The following is an 18,233-nucleotide window of genomic DNA, read 5'->3' as shown; positions in this document are numbered from 1 at the left end:
GGAACATCTTAGATACCAACCCAACCTGATCTTTAATGCCAAAGTGAAATTTTGACAACTTGTAATTCAGATCTATGCCCTCTTTATTGCACAACCTAAAAATAACTTTTTTTGAAGACAGGCTAGCTCTAAGTCTCTAACACATAGGCTCAATAAGAGAAACAAGATTTGTAATAATGCGGGCACACAGGGGTTTCAGGGTGGTTCATGAATTTAAGTTGAGGCCTGATTAAGACTCATCCAACTTGCATTAATTCAGTAAATAGGTTCTCAAGACTTATATAGCAAATTCGCGTTCATAATAAACATTTTTCAAGTTAGTTTATAGTATATACTAAAGTTCCTAGAGATGGACAATAAATAACCTGCTTAACGAAATTTCACATTTTTTCCTTCTCAACTTGGGAGAAATTATTGTGGAATACATTACTATTCTACTTCTTTTCAACCATCAATGAGCTGTAACTAAAATGACATTTTCTTTCCTTGTAAGAACAAAGTGGATGGTGAGTTCGATACTCACTGAATGTGCTTAAACTTACCATCAGAAACATCAAGTTCAGTGCTCCGAAAACCCAAGCAACCAAATTGATGAAAATTATAAGATATTCTTTCAATTCTTTTGCAAGTTTAAGGAAATCCTTGAGGCCCATTGAACTGTTCCATTGGAATGCAGTAAAGGAACAAAACAATCACGAGTCACAAAGAAACTTCCTCGCGTCAACTTGAGAAATTGACCATTACTAAAAGTAGACGGAAAAAAGGTGTTCAAAATAGAAATGAAGGCAAACAGTTGTTGGAAAAAAACTAGTTGCAATTTCACCAGTTGAAACTCCAGAAATGGAAGCTGAAGGCAAACAGCATGACATAAGAAAAAAGTCTCACAACAGAAACGCTTAGCAATCCAATTCAACAAAGCTTAAAGAGCGTTTGAGCTTTAAGAGCCCACGCAAACATAACAACAAAGCTAAAACATAATCAGCTGATAGAAGCTAAACAAACCACGGATTGAATAACCTGAAGTGCACTCAGATTTCTTCTCCCCACGGTACAGGCACCATCGATTGAATTGACCAAACATTCTCCTCCCTACTAATTCTTGATCGGCATAACAGCTTACTTTCTTAGCCTCCTTCTAGAAGATAGAAGACTCCTGCATTAGCATTTATGTTAATAACCAATGAGGAAGCATATTAAGAAGAATTGGAGAAGTGGGTTTTGAAGTAGCACCTTGGTAAAGAGAGGGAATTCCGGTTTATTTGTATTATTATTATTTTTCAATCAATCAATGGCGAGAATTGGAGGAAGCAGAGGACAGCTTATGGAAGATGCCGTCGTGTTCCTCTTCACCCTGGAAACGTGCTGGAACTCGAAACCCGGAGAATCCGCCAGGGGCGAAACCGATTCCTGAAATGGAAGACTGATGGAATGTTGGTGGAATAAGATGGGGATGAGTGGCAGTGGGAATTGTCGGGTCTATCCAAGCGCGAACCGAAGGTGTGTTACTGGACTGAAGGGGTCCCCTCTGTTGAAAAAACTGGTTTTGGCCGAAAAACGACGGCTGCAGCAGTTGCTGAGTGGAAGTTGTAGGTGGCGAATTGAAGATAAATTCACCACCAACACCACTACTACTGGCACTACCAGTTTCTGCACCTGTACCAGCATTCCAAGCTAGCATTCTCTGGAAGCGGTTAATCTCTGCTGGGTGGTGGTGGTGGTGCTCAGACCACCCAGCAGATGACCCATCAAAACCCAACGGTGTGGCTCCAGAGAAGAGCATATGCTCATGCTCATGCTCATTTTGATGATGGGTCTGGGCTTGGTGCTGGTGCAGAAGAATTGGGTCGTGAAAAGATTGAAGTGAGAGCCGCAGATCTTGGCTCTGGCTACTGGTTCTTGACAGCAAATCTGGTGGTGGGTGGTAATTCTGAAACTGTGTGGTCTCAGCAGATGCACCCATTGGGAAAAAGGACTTGATTGTGTCAGCAATGGAGTCCGAGTCCAGCGATGGTGGTAGAAAACTCGAACTACTACTACTGTTATTATTCGGGTTCTCGCTCATTTGATGCTGAAGATTATGAATATTAGCATCTGAAACTCTACCACCATCGCAACCCAACATTGTAGTTGCTGTCCTACTGCCAGAAGCAATGGTATCCACCGCGCTGCAGTGAATACCAGTTGGATTCTGGTTCTCGTCGAGTATCTGGGTCTGGTGCTGGTGTTGCTGCTGGTCTTGTTGTTGTGAGATGGTCGAAGTGGTGGGCTTCCATGCTGGAAGCTCTTCGAGCTCGTCGATGGCGGCTTTGGCCTTTTTGATTAGCCAATCGACGGCCTTGCTGGGACGGTCGTAGCCGAGGCGATCCTGGACGTCGTAGAACTGGATGGCGGTGTGTGCCGAGAGGCGTACACGGCGGTCTCTGGGTCCCTTTGCGGTGCAGACCTTGCTGTGGCGGTCCTTGCGTCCGGTAGAGCGAACAATGTGGCCTCCTTGGACCTCTACGATCTCGCCCCCTCCGTTTCTTATCCCAAATCTTGTCGATGTTGTTGCTTGGTGGTGGTTCTCTCCCATTTTTCTTGCATATTCGATGCAAGTTGAAGTAGGAGGTGGAGGTGGAGCTGAAGCTGAAGCTGAAAATAAAAAGTGAGAGCGCTTCCTTGGGGTTTGTGGTTGTGAGAATGAGTCTAGGCCTCCATACAAAAACTGTTGATGATTTTGGTTCTGGTATTGATGGAAATGGAAAACTGGGTCTTGATGCTGTTGATGATGGTGATGATTTTCTTTTTGTTGTGATGGAGAATCTTGATGGTGTTCTTCTTCTTCTTCTTCTTCTTCTTCTAAGTGACTTGAATTTAGGTAATAATGATGATTCCTTTGAGGATCCAGACTCAGTCCCTTGTGCGTTTCCTCTTCCAGCTTTTAATGGAACAGCAAACTTTTTCTTAGTGGGTTGTGGATTCTTTACTCTCCTTTTTCTTCCCAGTAGTACTAGTACTCTCCTCTTGTTGCTTGTGCAACTGCCACCACTCTGAAACCTGATACTTCTGCTTCTGCTGATGCCTCTCCCAAAACGCCCTGCCATTCAGTTTTCCCAGTTCCATTTACACAACACCACAAACCAAAGCCCCCACCCTATTCTGATAAAAGAATAAGCAAGACCCAGAAGCCTAAACGAACTCTATTTTCAGCCTAACCCATCTCTTTGCCTCTCTCTCTCTCTCTCTCTTTTTACACAGCTTTTGATAATTGTGCCTCTTTTATGTACCAAGCAGTACAAACAGGGTCAATTATTTAATACCCCACTTGACCAAGCAAACCAGGGGACTAGAAACACCCACTTTCAAGAGGGACCTTGTTGGTAAACTTCCTGCAAATTTTTCATATTTTTTCCACGCAGGCACTGTGAGTGAGAGAAAAGAGAGGAGTGTGTGAGTGAGATTTGTGTGGTGGTAGTAGTGGTGGTGGTGATGATGGAATAGTAAATAGAGGCTATAGGGAAGAGGAATTCTTTGTAGGCCTATAAGAGCCCTTGATGATGCCAGTGATGAGTGTGGCAGTGTTTGGTCAGAAAGAGGATTAAAGATCCCTGTGATCTCATCACTGCGTCTCCTGCTCTTCTTGTACAAGCTACACTACACATAACAACAACCCAAACTCTTTCTCACTCATTCAATCACCTTAACTTAACTTTTAGCTCCTCCCCTCCTCTCTCCCTTACAACTTTCACCCCTAAACTTGTTTTTTTGTTGTTTAGTTTTTTTTCTTTTTTACATCTTGGTAAGAAGTTATAACTGTTGGTTATATGGCTGAAGAGAGTGTCTGGATGCTTCGGTGGACTATATAGATCCTTTATATGCTACCACCAACCCATTTGAAAGTGACCCCATTCAACTTTTTCTAATCAGTCTCTCTCTCTCTCTTTAATGCTTCACTTGAAAGACACAACATCATCTTTTTTTTTCTCATTTCCCTTCTCCCAACCGACCTTTTTCTTGTTTGTTGGATCACTGCACACTGCATAATAACGGCCACACTTGTTTCTTTTTTCTTTGTTAATTAACTTAATCTGTAACAAAATATGCCCTTACATATTTGTCCTGTTTTCAAATTAAATAACCCTGATGATAGCTTCTTAACTTTTGGGGGCGGGACCAAAGTCTTGGGGAACCCTATCTATTATTAATATCCTACCTGGGTTCCATGTAATCAACATTTTCTACATGGCTTTGTAGTTTGTACTGTTGAATTCTCTATCAACCAATTGATAAGGAAACTCAATAAAAGATTTAAGTTAATCCATTTTATTTTATTTTTTTCAATGTTGCAAATGGAATTTTAGATCTAATTTAAAAATAGTCTAAATTATCATAATGTAAAAACATATCAATATCATTAAATTACAAACTTAAATAAAACATATATTTTGACATTTGTAAATCCTAGGTCTACAATACTTTCATAATATTTTCACAATAAATTCTAAATGACAAATTCATACTATTGGTTGAAAAAGTAATATCAATGACAGACCCAAATTATAACTAGTAAAAATCTAGCACCTAAGATTTGTTGTGAAAATATAAATTTTTTTAATATTGTAATATATATATATATATTAAAGCATAACATTTATTACTGTTATGCTTTTATTGAGCCATATCAACAGTCATATCATCCACTTATTTCCAACTTTCTTTTTCCCTCTCTCATTTTTAACTCTTTTTCTTCTTATTAATCCCCAAATTATTGTTACACTTTTTTCAACTTTTCCCACTCACTTTTACATTTTCATCTCCTCACTATTATCTACCTTAATATTATTCTTCCTTCATCCCTTTATCTTCTTTTATTTTTGTTTCTTCTTGTTTTACTATAAATTTGCAATTCTCTTACATTCTATGCATAGTTTTTTCAATTCCCACACAAAATGCTCTCTCTCTCTCTCTCTCTCTCTCTCTCTCTCTCTCACATATTTTTTTTCATATTTTGGTGGGTTTTTTTATTTTGTATCTCTATTTTAGGTTGATTAACTTTTATGTTCTTTAGAACTCTACTTTGGGTTAATGTGGTTTAGTTTTCTGTTTTTAAGTTGTTATCTTGTTTTCTTTTATTTGATTTTATAGACGTTATCTTGTTGTATTGTAAAGATAGTATATATGAATATAGTGTTATTCTATTGCATAGCATGACTGTGATAATTTGGTGTTTATTACTATATCTTTTAACTCTTTTTTTCTCATATAATTTCTATAAATTTGTTATTCTCTCTCTCTCTCTCTCTCTCTCTCTCTCTCTCTCTCTCTCTCTCTCTTATTTCTTGCAACTCTACTTTAGGTTAATGAAACATTTGTGTTTTTTTATAACTCTATTTTAGGTTAATATGTTTTTGTGTTGTATTTTTTAGTTCCCCAACACAAGTTGTCTCTCTTATAACTTTGGTTTGATTTTTGTTTGAGTTAATATTTAGCTATTTTGGTAGTGAGAATTTAAATTTATATTAAAACAAAATATTGGCTATGCATTTGAATGTATCTATCAATTATTTGAGTAAAATTAAAAAATAATTTTGTTATGAGTTTTGATTATGATAATTTCCTTTAAAAGAATGAGGAATTTGAATAATTTATTTGAAACTTAGAAAGTTTAGTTGTAGAGAAAAAAAATTGGAAAAACATAGCACACTATATCATAATTTCAAAGAATATCGACCGGCTCATAAAAGAAATAATATCAATCAAACACTACACAAAAAATAATATAATGATATATTGGTAGAGATAAAAATATAAATAAATAATTTTAGAAATTGTTTGATTTTTAAAGAAAACAAAATATCTTCAACAAATTTTGGGAACTAATTATACATTATATCACAATTACAAAATTATTATCTATTTCCATGAATCACTTAGATTTGCTACTAGTTAGTTTTAACAGTCGGCATAATGAATCAAACAACACTATCTTCGTGCTCTATACCAAAATCATCTTTAGGCAAATTCTAACAAAGAAAACGGTTAGGATTTGAAGAAATGTGTGTATCATTAGCGAGTATATGCACCAAAAGCTCTTTTAAGAAGGTCCTACTGCATAACTCTATTTCATCAAAAGCAGCCCGGAGGATGGAAGACAGAACCAAGTCCACAAAGATAGTTTGCATAGAGGAATAAGCTAGCCCCAATATTCCTCTAACTCAACAAGTTCACTGTGCATTACATGCTTTTAGTGCTTTATTGCTCTACTTCACTTAGTTAGCTATTATTAACTTAGACAATGGTATTCTAAATGTACTGGTAGTTTGGATTAGGCTAGTCCTCTAAAATCAAACTCTCACATACAAGACCAATTCAAATAAACTTAGATTTCTTTTTGAAAGCAATCTGACCGAATTAAAAATAATGACAAGTATTTATTGAAAAATCAAATTTTAGGGCATGTGTCCTAAGACAGTACAAAGTTAATTTTGTTCAAATTAGGACTAAATCTGGTTACAGAAAAATTTATGGAAACATCCTAGAAAAATCCATCATGCATTTCAAAGGAGAATAATGGCAGATTTTTATGAAATAATGTACATTTCCCATCAATTTAGTAATTTTCATATTTCCATGATATCTCAAACGATTGGAGCACGATTTTTCTTGAAATAGTCAAATTTAAGGGAATTTCATGGTTTTTTTCATACATGACTAAAATTTAGTTGATCAAACAATTAGATTTCAATTAAAACTCAACTAGAATTGGTAAACCCAATAAAAATTGATTGAAATCAACAACAACAAAATAGGGTTTAACAGTTAAATCCATGAAATTTCTTAATTCAAGACTCAAATTTCCATCAAAATTCAAGGTTGGACAAAATACGAGAAATACCAATGCCAACAGGCAACAAGAATTACTTTAAAGTTCGATCAACAAAAATAACCTATTGTAAAGCGTAAACATCAAGAGAAGGTTCTACAAGAGAGTAATACATTAGACAATGCACATGATGTGAAATTTGAGTCCGATGAATGTGCTTAAGATTGACTCTACATATTACATGATGATATAGAGCTTCCCGAAGTAAAAAGGATTGATACAATGGTACTTCAGCTCAAGAAAAGACTACCTTAATCAAAGCATTCATTCCACAAACTGATTTTGTAGTTTTCAATGACTTTAATGACGTGGAATGCAAGATTTTTTTATTCTTTTGTTTGGGATCAGCTTATTTTGTTGAAACTGAAAACTTTTTATTAAAACTACGTAAATAAAGGTAAAAGTGAGCTAAAATGATATAGTAAGACCTATTAATAGTATTAAAAGTGCAGTGAGACCAATAAATATTAGCAAAAATAAGTTGAATAATAAAATAAGTTAGCAAAAATAATCTTTGTCAAACAAACTAGAGTCTGTTTGGATACTGCTTATTTTACTGAAACTGAAAACTTATTACTGAAAATACTATAGATAAAGGTAAAAGTGAGCTGAAATAGTATAGTGAGACTCATAAATAGTATTAAAAGTGCAGTAGGACTTATAAATATTAACAAAAATAAATTGAATAATAAAATAAGTTAGCAAGAATAATCTTTGTCAAACGAACTAGAGTCTGTTTAGATACCGCTTATTTTACTGAAACTGAAAACTTATTGCTGAAAGTACTATAGATAAAGGTAAAAGTGAGCTGAAATAGTATAGTGAGACTCATGAATAGTATCAAAAATGCAGTGAGACCTATAAATATTAGTAAAAATAAGTTGAATAATAAATAAGTTGGCAAAAATAATCTTTGTCAAACAGACTAGGGTCTATTTGGATATCGTTTATTTTGCTGAAATTGAAAATTTATTACTGAAAGTACTATAAATAAATGTAAAAATTAGCTGAAATAGTACAGTGGAACTTATAAATAATACCAAAAAGTGCAGTAGGGCCATGAATAGTAACAAAAATAAGCTAAATAGCGAAATAATTTTAATTTTTCATTGATATCCAAATGAAGGCTTGTGCTACTAAAAGTGATTTTGAAATTAAATTAAAGCACGTGTCCAACACTGGAATTCTTATGCTTCAACACTTCATAACTCGAGGTTAAATTTTTCCCAGCCAAGAGATGCTGATGTAGGTAATTCTCAGTTTTAAAAATGGCCAAAAAGCAAATGTCCCTTGTATCATTAATCATCCCCCTTTCTTACATTGTCATAACTGTCTCAATGTCGCCTTTAAAGCCTCCACATTGAAAGATTTTGGTAGTTTGCAATTTGACTAGGAGAATAAACTTGGCTTTCTGAAGCATTGGCTCCATCGTGGATGTTTTTAACTCAGCTTGAGTGCTCTCCACATCTGAAATTTTCAAATAACTCTCTCGATCCTCTTATTTTGATGCTTCAACTGTGTAGAAACCATGTGATCAAAATGAGAAATTTGTGGGTTTTAATTAATTCAACTAGTAAAAATCTAGATATGAGATTCGAACCCTGCTTGCATCAATACTTAATTAGTGCCTTAGCATGATAATAGAAAGTAATCATTATGAGATTGATGCAATCCTCTAAATTAAATTAAATAAAATAAAAGGGAAAAATCCGGAGAAAACTAAGAAAGACAACCCCTTCAAATCTCATAGAGGAGTAAATGAGTTGTGAGAATCTATACTTGCGTAATAGACGCAAGTTGGGACTCCTACAAACCACCTGGACTCAAATCAAGAGAGATGTGGTCGGTCCTGAAGTGTAAGTCTATAAGACTAAGACGGAGAAAAATATATTGTCAAAAAGACAGAAGGACGTGGGGAACTTTTTAGACTTTTGATTTTATCTGTTGCACCTGGGTCAAATTCTGAAATAATTGAGTTTGTGCTCCTCCACAATTCTTTGAGCGCCCTTTTTCTTAGATCATTAACATTAGGAAATGTTAATGCCAAATCTAAGGGAAATTTAGAATTTTAAACCTCAAAAACTATCTGCATCGGGGAATGCTAAACAGCAATATTGCAAATATTTTTGCAATACTGCTACAGTGCAATTCTAAACATAGAATTGCACTGTAGCAAGTATTAAAAAAAATAATAATATTTTATTATGTAAAGAGAGGAGAGACATGGGAGAAAAAAGATATAATTTTAAGATATATTATTTTATTATGTAGATATATTATTTTAATGAGTAAAAGAGAGAAGTAGAAGTTTGGGATGTGGAGGTATTGTAAAATGGTATGGTATAATGATAAAGTAGCTTTTTAGAATTTTGAAAATAGAGTAGCATTGAAATTTTCCAATGCTAATGGTCTTACGGCAGATGTATTCCTTTTGTGGGTCATACTACAAGACACCAATCAGATTTTGTTGTAGGTAGGAATTGAATCCCAAATCTCTTATTCAATCATCAGAGACTTCACCGGTTGAGTTAACTGGAGCCCATAACATTTACGACTTTTTGTAACATCTTCAAAGACTTTTATATTTTCCATTTCGCATCAGAAGGTCTTTAATTTGATAAATGAATCAAGAGCTTTATAGCTCAACTGGCACCTCCCAACATTTCTAATGAAATCATTCAAGATTCAAACCTTTCATCCCCATTATATCTATCAAATTATTAATAAAAAATAAAAATTAATAAATGAAACGACTGAAATTCTTTGACATGTTAATTACTAGAATAACTTTTTTTAGGCTAATGACATGTTCCTTTTAGTTCAAGAAGTTGGAATAAGTTGTATTTAGTAGAAAAGGAAAAAGTTAAAATTTTGAAAACTATACCTAATGAGCCAAATAAGCATATATTAAACCTCATGTTAAAATCTTGCAATCAAGATCAAGCTCCAACAATGGAGGTTTGGGAATCACTGAGAGAGAGTGAGAGAAGAAGATAGCAAGTGAGAATTTGTATGAATGATTCTCATGTGTATTAAATATCTGAGCTTTGTCCTTTATATATGAGGAGCAGAGAGGCGAGAAACAAAACTAAAATAACTAACTCCTAAGCTAACCAATATGAAGATAACAAGTGTCAAAACAAATTTCTAACAAACTATCTATATACAAAACAACATGCCGTTTATGCTCACTTATCCTAAATTACTTATAGTTTAAGCAGTTCCTCCTTCATCCTTCATTCAACACAGTTTAACACTTCCCCTTAAGATGAACTGTATATATTGATAAAGTTCATCTTGGAAAAAAGGTGAAAGAACTGTTTTTGCCCAAGAGCTTTACTAAAGAAATCTGCTATTTGATTTCTTGTTGGAATGTGGAAAGTCTTGATCACACCATCTTGAATTTTCTCCCTAATGAAGTGACAATCAATCTCAACATGTTTTGTTCTTTCATGGTATACTAGATTTGCAGCAATATACAAAGTTGCTTTACTATCACAATACAAAAAAGCAAATTATGTATGATTCAACCCAAAGGTCTTGAGCAAGGCAATGAGCCAAACAATCTCACTAATCACTATGGCCATAGCCTTATACTCAGATTCAGCTGAGGATCTTAAGACAACTTAGTGCTTTGTACACTTCCAGGAAATCAAGAAATCTCCTAAAAAAACACAAAAGCCTATAATGGATCTTCTAGTATCAAGGCAAGTTACGCAGTCAACATCACAATAGGATTTCAAATGCAAATCTGATTCTGCAGAAAGAAACAAGCCTTGTCTTAGTGTCTTCTTCAAATACTTGAGTATTCTATAGGTTGCATGTAGATGAGGCACCTTAGGAGAACTTATAAATTGGCTCAACTTATGCACTAAATAACATATGTCAAATCTTGCCAAGGTCAAGTAGAGAAGCTTGCCAATAAACCTTCTATACAATGACGGATCTAAAACCGGATCACCAATAGTGCTACAAAACTTTGTAGATTGCTCCATAGGTATACTTGCTGGTTTACTAGCCAACAAACCTGTATCAGCCAGAAGTTCCAAAGTATATTTCCTTTGACACAAAGACAAGCCTTTTGCAATTCTAGCTACCTCAAGGCCTAAGAAGTATTTCAAAGTTCCCAGGTCCTTAAGCTTGAACTTGTTGTCCAGAAACTGCTTAAAAGAGTTCATTACATCCACATCATTGCTTGCAATTAATATATCATGAACATATACCAAAATAACGATGATAGAACCACCTTGAACTCTGGTGAAGACAGAATAGTCTGACTTGGATTGGACAAATCCATGATCCACAATTGTAGAGGATAGCTTAGCTAATCACTGTCTACTAGCCTGTTTAAGGCCATGGAGAGATTTAATGAGTCTACAAACCTCCCCCTTGCTGCCAAATCTAGGAGGAGGAACCATGCAAACTTCTTCATTGAAATCACCAAGCAAAATAGCATTGTCGACATCAAGTTATGTCAAATGCCAACCATAGACAGTAGCCAAGGCCAGCAAGATTTTAACTGTTACAAACTTAACCACAGGAGAGAAAGCTTTATAGAAATCAACACCCTCAGTCTGAGAGTACCCCTTAGCTACCAAGCGTGCCTTATACCTTTCCATGGAACCATCAACCTTCAATTTCACTTTGTAAACCCATTACACCCTATAGGAACTTTACCAGGAGGAAGCTTACACATAACCCAAGCATGGTTTGTCTAAAGAGCATCAATCTCAGCTTTCATGGCATCTTGCCATCTAGGGTCCAAAATGACTTAAGCATAAGAGTCAGGTTCTTTAGAAATGGATAAGGCAAGAGCAAAAGCCCTATGACTAGTGGAAATCTTGTCATAGGACAAAGTAGAAGAGATGGGATAGAGTATACATGAATCATCAAAAGTAGTGGAATCATGTGACTGAGTAAAGGAAGTTGAGGTTGACACATGAGCAAAAGCAAGGTTACAATGATAATCTTGAAGATAAGTGGGAGCTTTATAAAGTCTAGTGGATTTTCTTAGTGGTTGAGGAACTAGTGGAGGGGCAGGAGGTTGTTCAATAGAATGAACAAGGTCAACTGAAGTAGGAGTGGAGAGATCTAGGTCAGAATTATCATGAACAAGGTCAAGAAACTCATTAAGAGGTGTAGCTATATCAGTAGTGAAGCTGGGTGTGAATTCTGTAGAAATAGAATGTGAACTAGACTTTGGTATAACAAATTGCATAGAAAACATGGAATGAGAAGAGGAAGAGGGAGATGAATTAGATTTTTAAGACCAATGCTTGAAAGGAAAAATGGACTCCTTAAAAACTACATCCCTAGAAACAAAACAAGTTCTAGAATCTAAGTCATAAAGTTTGTAACCTTTTATACCAAAAGGATTGTAAAATTGTGATTTACAACTATATTTTATGTTATCTTTAAATCTATGTCAAATTTGATTGTATTTCTATTCAATCATTTCCCTGTATTTTTGTAGGATTTAATGTAAGGGTTGTGCATAAGAGTTTGTGAAGATTTCATGAAGATGAAGAATTCACGACTAGCTCACGACTGTCTCACGAGTGCCAACCCGAGAAAAGACCACATGAGAAGCATATGCTAGAATTTAAAGAGTCTTTGCCAGGCTGGATTTCGTAAGTCATTCGTGACTCAGACCAAGTCACGAGTGACTCACAAAACTCTCTGCCTAATGTTTTTAAGTGTGCCTTTTCACATACCTTTACCAATGCTATACAAACCCTCATTACCCATGAAATTGTAAGAAGTTCAAAGAGTTTTTCCAAGAAACATTTGAGAGAGAAAACCCTAGCCAAACACTTGAGAGTTAGAGATTGTTTACCCACAATCACCTACACTATTTCTCTAAAGTTTCCTTTACTCCTACCTCTCCATCTACATATCCTAGAAAGGTTCTTAACCCAAACACTTACCTCACCCATTCTAAGTGTTGAGAGAAGTTTTGGTGCATATGGGAAGCATTGGAAAAAGCTATTGAGTGGTGGATGCAATTTAAAGCTAATTACGGGATCTAGACAACTAGTGAAGACATGGCTCCGTGAAGCCCGTTGGTAGCAGGAACTTGAAGGGTTCAAGTACATTTGGTAGATTAGGCTTGGAAGGTCTCTTTATTATTCATGTACTCCAACTTTATTCACTAGTGGATCGATTTTGGCTTTGAGGGCTACGGAGAGGTTTTTCAATGAGTACTTCAGTTTCCTATTCAATAACACATTTCAGTGTTATCTTGTGTTTGCATCTCTCTTCTCTACTCTTTAAACTTTACATTTATTGTTTATTGTACTTGCTTATGCCTTAAAGTAGTGTTCCGGTTTTATTACACATCTTCTACTCTTGTTCCGCACTTAGTCAAGTTAGAGTAAAAGCAACTAAGCCGTAAATTAAAATTGGGGGTCTAAATTGGCTACAGTGTTTCACACTATTCATGCTTTCAAGGAAAATGCATGTTTTAGCTCTGGGATCAAATTTGGACTTGTCTCTAGATAATGTGGAGGCATAACAAAGGCAACCAAAGGACCTAAGGTGGTTGTAAGAAGGGGTATGACCTAACACCTTTTCGAAGGAGTAACATCATGCAGAAGGGGACTAGGAATTCTATTAATTAGATAGGTTGCAGTAAGAACATAGTCACCCCAAAATTTTAAAGGAAGATTTGCTTGGAATCTTAATGCTCTAGCAACAGCAAGAAGGTGTTGATGCTTTCTTTCAACAACTAAATTTTGTTGTGGAGTTTCCACACAAGTCAGTAGAAGAATTATACCCTTAGAAGCATAAAAAGAAGCCAAGACAAATTTTGGACCATTATCAAACCTAAGGACCTTAATAGGAGTTTTGAATTGTGTGAGAATTAGATTATAAAAGGATTGAATTAAGAATGAAGTATCAGATTTGTTTTTCATTAAGAAAACCCAAGTACACTTCCTATAATCATCCACTAAGGTAAGAAAATACTTGGAGCTATTGAGAGAATGAGTAGAATAAGAGCCCCAAATATCAGCATGAATTAAATCAAAACAAGAAGAAGAAGAAGAAACAGATGAATGAAAAGGCAACCTTTTTTGTTTGGCAAGAGGACAAATAGAACAATCAAATTTCTTATAATTATTGCAAGAAATAACATCTGGTACAAGAGATTGTAACAAAGCTAGTCTTTGTGGGGAAGGGTGACCTAACCTGCAATGCCATAAGCTAGTCTTATCTACAACAGAAATAGAAGAATAGAGACAAAGGGAAGAAAACTTGGAAAGTTTAAAAAGAACATCAAAAATAGATTGTGGTAGAGAATCAGCAGAGATGCTTTGTAATGTGTAAAGTCATCCTTACTTCTTACCCAACCCAATCATCTTCCAAAGCTGTAAATCCTGAATGAGACAGTCGTGTGAAAGAAAAATACAACAACAAGATGGATTTTGGGTTAGTTTACTTATAGAAATCAAATTGAAGGAAAAACTAGGAATGCAAAGCACATTTTCTAAAACTAGAGTGGGAGACACCTGAACAGTTCCTATGTGTGTGACCTTAGCCATATCTCCATTAGGCAATCTAACAGAGATTTGGACTATGGAAGTAATGGAAGTAAAAAATTGAATAGAATGAAGCATGTGATCAATGGCACCACTATCAAGGATCCAATCAGTGGAAGCAATTTGAGTAGTAACAACATTTGAAGAGAAAACAGCCAAAGCAACTGAGTCAACTTGTAGCTTTTTTCCAGCACCAATTTTCTTTTGCTTCTCATCTTGAACCCAAAGAGAAAACACTTTGGTCAAACAAGGAATTGGATCCATGAGAAGTATTTGCCCTCTTACCGCTGCATAAGTGTCATTAAGCCCCATTAAGAATGACATGGTGCAATCTTCAACTTAGTGTCCATAAATGCAAGATCTGTAGTCAGAGTACTCATCCCAAACACGCTTGAACTTAGTGTAGTAGGCATTGATAGTTAAGTCTCTTGTGCCAAAGAACTGACCTTTTTCTTAGCTCAAAAATTCTGGGACCATTGCCTTAAGAGTACCTGTGTTGTAAATCAATCCACACATCTCTAGCAGTCCTGAAGTAGATAAAACTAGATTTAAGATCTTTAGTGAGTGAATTGAACAACCAAGCTAATACCATTCTATTGCATTTGCACCAAGCAGTATAGTGTGAGCCTGTTTCTTGAGGTTTTGGTATAGAACCATCTATGAAACCCAACTTACTTTTTGCATCCAAAGCTACAAGAACTGACCCACTCCAGGTATTGTAATTCTCTTCAGTAAGGTGTTGTACCACAAGAGACAATCCGAGGTTATCACTGTTTGGCAAGTAATAAGGACTAGAAGGGAATCTCCCAAAGTTGAGGGGATTGTGTCTGTGTGTTCGAAATAGAAGAACTATTACCAATAGACGTGTTCAATTCAAGAATAGTTCCACAACCACAAGAATTGAACTAGCAATTGAAAAAGGAAAGAAACTAGGGTTTCCTAGACAATGTATTGAATCAAGAATCTAACAAAGCAGTAATTCCCAAATTTTGATTGAAGATCAAAAATGATTTTCCACAAGAAACTGAATTTGATAAAAACTAGTGTAAACAATCAAGAAGAGAGACAGATTCTACTTGATGATAAAGAACACTAGGAAAACAGAATTGAATTGGAAAATTAGAGAAGAAAAGATCGAACTAGGCAATCAATGAATACCAATGAGGAAATTTTGAACTGGTTCATAGCTCTGATACCATGTTGATATCTTGCAATCAAGATCAAGCTCCAACAATGGAGGTTTGGGAATCACAGAAAGAGAGTGAGAGAAGAAGATAGCAAGTGAGAATTTGTATGAATGATTCTCATGTGTATTAAATATCTGAGCTTTGTCCTTTATATATGAGGAGCAGAGAGGCGGGAAACAAAACTTAAATAACTAACTCCTAAGCTAACCAATACAAAGATGACAAGTGTCAAAACAGATTTCTAACAAGCTATCTATATACAAAACCCTTACCTTCTCTCTTCTTCATTTCTCTCACCATTGATATCCTTGAGAGAAATTTGAAACTTTCACCTCCATGTAAAAACAAGTGTTGTGAGCTTGTTAAATGGCTAGAAAACATTTGGAGCATAATCTACAAATTCAAGAAAATTGGTGGTTTACCATTGCCAACTCAATGGGGAGACTCCGAAAACTAGTTGAACAAAGGACTCCGCAAAGTCAGTTGCTCTTGGAGGGCTCCAAGTACATGGGAAAATATAGGCTTGAAGGGTTTATAGTCATCTTTTTACTGCAATGATTCATACTAGTGGAGATTTCAACGGTGGTGTAGGGGGAGAGGTCTTTCACTGGGGATAGGGGCAGCTCCACGCTAGAGCCAGGATGGTCATAGGACCACCTTGATCTGGAAAAAAAAAATCATTTTTATATTTAAATTTTTAAAAAATTATGATTTTTTTACCCTTAAAAAAATGTGTGACCACCCTAAATTATTTTTGGCCCAATATAATTATACTTTGGACAAAATTTAGCAACAAAATTGACGATAGACTAAAGTTACCACTCCACTCAATATTTTTTTTTTATTGGATATGAATTTTGAAAAATCCAGAATTAGAATACATTTTTTTCTTATATCTCCCATACTTGTAAAACTTTAAGAAGATCAAGGATCAATAGCTTACTTTATCAATCAAATGTTTAAATTTTGAGTTTTTGTAGTCTAAAATTATACGCAAAAAATAAGTTTATAGATCAAATAATAAATTACATCCGATTAACAAAAAATTTGACATATGTTTTAAGAACATAAAGAGCATACAATTCAATAATTAGATTTTCAAAATATGTAACTATATAAATTTTTTTAGTGAAAGTTGTAGTCTTAGGCTACAACTATGTTTGTAATCAAATTTTGTTCTCAAACTTTGGTCCTCTTAACAACATATTGGGGTTATATTTTCAAAATATGTAGCTATATTAATTTGTTTAGTGAAAGTTATAATCTTAGGCTACAACTAAATTTGTAATCAAACTTTAGTTCTCTTAACAATATATTGGGCCCTTACAAACAAAAAGAAAAATCCAAGAAAATTTTTATTTAACTAAAATATTGAAAGAGATGTAACTTGCAACATTGATAATGAGATTATCATGCAACAAGTTTACAATAAAATAAAATTCATAGAAAGAAATTGTAAGATTTTATGTATTTGAGTTTTTTTTTTTTTTTGAATGTTATACTAGATGTGGAAAGTAAGGAAATATATGAGAAAAAGCTGCTTCCACCACATTGAAATTGCTCTGTAGCTAAGTCTCTGCTGCATTAATATGGAAGTGATATCTGAACAGAAGTGATATTCAACCTTACAGCTACCTCTAGAAAAACTTTAAGAATATGCTGATGGGACAAGGAAAAAGCTTAGACATCTGATCAAAATGTGGATGGCAAAGATGGAGCGAAGAAGGGTAATGTAAAGAAGAAGAATCCCATTGTAGGGGGGTATCTTAGAATTGTAAAGAAAAAAACCTGTAGCACTAAGAACTGTAATTGTAATCAAGCCTAAGAGAAACATATATTCAAGAACTACTCTCCTTGGACATTGCCGAGGAAGAATTTCTTTGCACAAAACTTTTTTATTTTTGTTTTTCCTTGCTTTCTAACCATCTTTAGTTCCTTGTGAGCTATGTCCACTTTATTGAAGCTTAGTTTTTAGCCTACTCTCTACAAATTCATTGTATTGGACTCTTTGCGCCTTAATTATTTACCTTTTGACTTAGGATACAAAACCTGCCCTTACAACTTTAATTGAGAGTTTAAAATCATTAAAATCATAATTTGACAAAATTGATATATATAATATATATATATATATATAATGGTATGATATGGTTACTATTTGAATTATTACCTATTTTAGATAGGGAAAAGTTAAAATATATTTTTAAAAACTTTTGATGGATAAAGGAAAAAATAATTAATTGTTTCAACAGTTTTTTATATTTTTCCTAAGTGTGATATCAAGGCTTTCTCATAATTAATATGTCAAGTTATGCCATGTTACTAGTATGTCAAACAATGTGCCACATCACCATGAATATAGACCAGCTACCTCTCCATTAGGAATATAAATGACAAATTCTCTATCTCACTCTTTATGTTTCACTTTATGTTCCATCAATTATGATAAGTCGAGGATTTGTTTGAATTTATCAAAATTTAAAATGAAAAAAAAATTAAGCACTTGTCATATCATGATTGGTGAGTATAAAGTATAATACAAAAAGTATGTGACAGAGGATTTGGGAACCTTAATCCATGAGAATTGGGGGCAATCCACAAAGCCACCCTAAGCTCGCATCAAGAAATAGAACATGAAAACTTGAG

The 18,233-nt window shown here is 34.8% G+C and overlaps 1 protein-coding gene across 1 annotated transcript; it reads right to left on the bottom strand.

Annotated features, from left to right (window-relative positions):
• Window positions 1-793: 793 nt before the first annotated feature.
• LOC112025743 (transcription factor TCP4) lies at window positions 794-3,797 on the bottom strand. Its single transcript, XM_024058427.2, has 2 exons — window positions 1,231-3,797; window positions 794-1,153 (listed from the first exon to the last, which is right to left on the bottom strand). Exon 1 carries the CDS (start codon window positions 2,570-2,572, stop codon window positions 1,286-1,288), a length of 1,287 nt encoding a protein of 428 aa, XP_023914195.1. The 5' UTR covers window positions 2,573-3,797; the 3' UTR covers window positions 794-1,153; window positions 1,231-1,285.
• Between the last annotated feature and the right edge of the window lie 14,436 nt (window positions 3,798-18,233).

Source organism: Quercus suber, unplaced genomic scaffold (assembly GCF_002906115.3).
Source record: "Quercus suber isolate HL8 unplaced genomic scaffold, Cork oak 2.0 scaffold_78, whole genome shotgun sequence".
Lineage (NCBI taxonomy): Eukaryota > Viridiplantae > Streptophyta > Magnoliopsida > Fagales > Fagaceae > Quercus > Quercus suber.
The sequence above is the reverse complement of the archived record's forward strand: the minus strand, read 5'-3'. Positions and strand labels throughout refer to the sequence as shown.

What these genes read in the sequence shown, in the direction of transcription:
- LOC112025743 (XM_024058427.2), bottom strand. Translation starts at nt 2,572, where the DNA reads ATGGGAGAGAACCACCACCAAGCAACAACATCGACAAGATTTGGGATA.